This window comes from Frankliniella occidentalis, unplaced genomic scaffold (genome assembly GCF_000697945.3).
Source record: "Frankliniella occidentalis isolate FOCC.00 unplaced genomic scaffold, Focc_3.1 Scaffold31, whole genome shotgun sequence".
Taxonomy (NCBI): Eukaryota; Metazoa; Arthropoda; class Insecta; order Thysanoptera; family Thripidae; genus Frankliniella; species Frankliniella occidentalis.
Window position 1 is genome coordinate 1,096,320 of NW_026267161.1, and position 2,748 is coordinate 1,099,067.

General features: G+C 66.6%; 1 protein-coding gene across 1 annotated transcript in view; it reads left to right on the top strand.

Annotated features, from left to right (window-relative positions):
- The first annotated feature begins 163 nt into the window (after nt 1-163).
- LOC113212769 (glutamate receptor 1-like) overlaps nt 164-2,748 on the top strand; it is a 355,157-nt gene continuing 352,572 nt past the window's right edge. Inside the window, exon 1 of the mRNA XM_052265819.1 lies at nt 164-861. Coding sequence (XP_052121779.1) covers nt 699-861 — 163 coding nt within the window. The 5' untranslated portion in view covers nt 164-698. The remainder of the gene's footprint in view (nt 862-2,748) is intronic.

Sequence of the window (2,748 nt, forward strand, 5' to 3'; positions counted from 1 at the left end):
CTCCCTGCTCTCCCTCCCTCCCTCTCCCTCTCTCTCTCCGATGCGTTGGGGTGGAGAGAGAGAGAGAGAGAGAGAGAAAGAGGGCGCTGGGCGTGGCGGGGCGCGGGGGCGGCGCGCAGAGGGGCGGCGGCGGCGTCGCGGCGCTCAGTTGGACTCCAGCCTCCCGGGCGCGAGGACGCTGAGCTGCCGCGCGCAGGACCCCCGCGCCGCCCGGCCCGCCCCCACCGAGTGTCAGAACGTAAAGCGAGTGCCGCCCGTGCTGCCACGCCCCGCCGCCGGCCGACCCCGGCCGCCCCGCGACTGTGCTCGTGCACCTCGGCGACTGGTTGTGCTCCGCCTGCTCGTCCTCCTCGTTGTGCTGTGAGATTGTGCCGGCATCACAAGCGGCCGCGCACTGAAGTGGCCGTGCGGTGCGACCCCGCCAGGATTAACCCCGCGGCTCTGCATGCCCCGCCAGCAACAGGACGGCCCGCCGCGGTGCGCTCGGAGCGCCGGCCGCACGGCACCCGCGAGGCCCGCGCCGACCAGCGACCCGTCCTGGTGATCCAGTGCGTGCGTGTTTGCGTGTGCGTGCGTGCTTGTTGTGTCAGTGGCCGCAAGCAGCGCGCGAAGAATACAAAGATAAATAACCGAGTGAGAGAAGAAGACAAGTGTTTGTTTGTGTTGTCGGATGTCAGTCAGCTGACCGCCTGCGGACCATGCCCCGGCACGCTGCTGCCGCCGGCCCGCGGCCCCGGGCGCCGCCCCGGCCGCTGCCGCTGCTGCTGCTGCTGCAGCTGGCGCTGCTGCTGCTCGCCGGACAGGGACTCCACCGCCACGGCCTCATCGTCGCCGCCGAGGCCGACGTCAACCTCCCGCTAGGTGAGTCCACGAGCCCCCCAAACAACTTGCAATGTGCGCCCGCGTTTGGCGAGACAGGGAGATGCGGTGAATGAGAAAATACGTCCAAATTATTGCGGTGCCGCTAAAGGGCAGGAGAGAGGGAGCACTGTGAAAAATATAAGGTTTTACGGGAAAATTTTTAAATCAAGCGTGTCGTAAAATTACATTTTAAAATTGTAAATTTAGAAGCCCTCTATGAATCGACTTGGAACCCATCGACGAGCAAGTGGAGGGATACCGTTGCGGACTTGTGGGAGAAGCAACGGAGACCGTTGATCAGTGGGGGAGAGCGAGCGAGGCCGGCTGTCCCAAAACCACGCTGCTGCTCGGCACAACCCGTGGTCTGGTCTGGGCAGTGTTGTTGTCTCTTTCCCTCTCACTGTTTCGTCTCCCACGTCGGTCTCGATTAAAGGTCGGCGGGCGACGCGGCAAGCCTGCGCCTGCCACCCCGCCCCCCCCCCTCTCCCTCGCTCTCTCGCATGCTCGTTCGCTCTCTAGCTTGCTCGCATGCTCGTTCGCTCTCTAGCTTGCCCGCTCGCTCTCTCGCCCTCTCGCTTGCTCGCTTTCTCTCTTACTCGCTCGTTCATCCCCCGGGGGCGTGGGGCACAACTCGGTGCCTCATACTCGCGCAGCCCCGGCGGCGGTGCGACACGCGCCCGGCTTTCGTGTTCGTGTCCGAGTTTGAGTGACCGTATGTCGCGGCGTCGGCCGTGCGTGCTGCATCAAGCTAGCGTCGCATTTACAAATTAATAACAGCAGTTAGGCGCGCTGTAAAAGCTCGTTTGCGCCGCCGAGCTCTTCGTGTACTTGTCTGCCGGCCGGCCGGCCGTGCGTCCCCCGAGGCGCCGTGTGGGTAGGCAACCCGGTCGCGCGCGAGCGCTGCGGGACAGAATACCCGGAGGGCTGCAGGGGTTCCAGAGGTTCGCCTCTCTCGCCTCTCTCGCTTTCCTCTCTCTGGTCCATGAGCTGCTCGCAGCCTCGCCTGCGCCGGGCCGCAGTTGGTCCAGGTGGTCCAGGTGGTCCGCTGGAGACGACGGCGGCAGCGGCAGCGGCGCGCCGGCGCCCGTCGTTTCGCGAAAGGTTGACTTAGCCACGGGGCCCCGGCGCTCTGAATCGAATTTGCATAATTGGCGGAGCACGACGGGGAGGGGAAGGCGGGGAGGTCGTTGCGCGCGCGGGAGACGCGTATCGATATCTCGCCCGCCCGGATATAGGCGAACCAGCCCGCCAGCCCGCCAGCCCGCCAGGCAGGCAGCCTGCCCCCGCCGCCCGCCACCACCGGCACCGGCCCCCGGGACGGGAGGAGCCCGGGACCCCGTCCTTCCTCACCTCCCGCACCACCCCGAGATCAGATGTCATCGGTGACGTGTCATCTGTCCCCAAGGCTGTCCCCGGATGGGACGGTGGTAGGCGGGTGCCGGGTCGTGGAGGGGGCGCGGGGGGCTGCCGGGCGCGGCTGGGCGCGGTGTTGAACCCACTCCTCTCCCTCCCCTCACCCTCCCGGGCGGGCCCCTGCCGCCGCCCACATCCATCCCTCTCAGGGCCAGGTGAAATGTTTCGGACGTGATACCGGATACTCTTGGGCGGGCTGCTCGGCCTCGCAGTCCAGCGCGGCGGCGACTTGACTCGACACACAGTGCCGGCGCGGCCTCCAATAAAACGCGCGCTGTTTGTTTGCTTTTTGGTTTCCCTTCTTCCTCTTTTGGTCTATTTTCTTTAGTAGGTGCGTGCGTTGGTGGCAGGAGTGGTATGCGCGAGGGTGGCGTACAGGGCGGCTGTCCCGCTCGGGCCGGCGCGCGCTGGCCGCCATGGGGTCGCCTGCTCGGAGCCCGGTCCATGGCGCGGCGGCCTTGAGTCCCCCCCCCC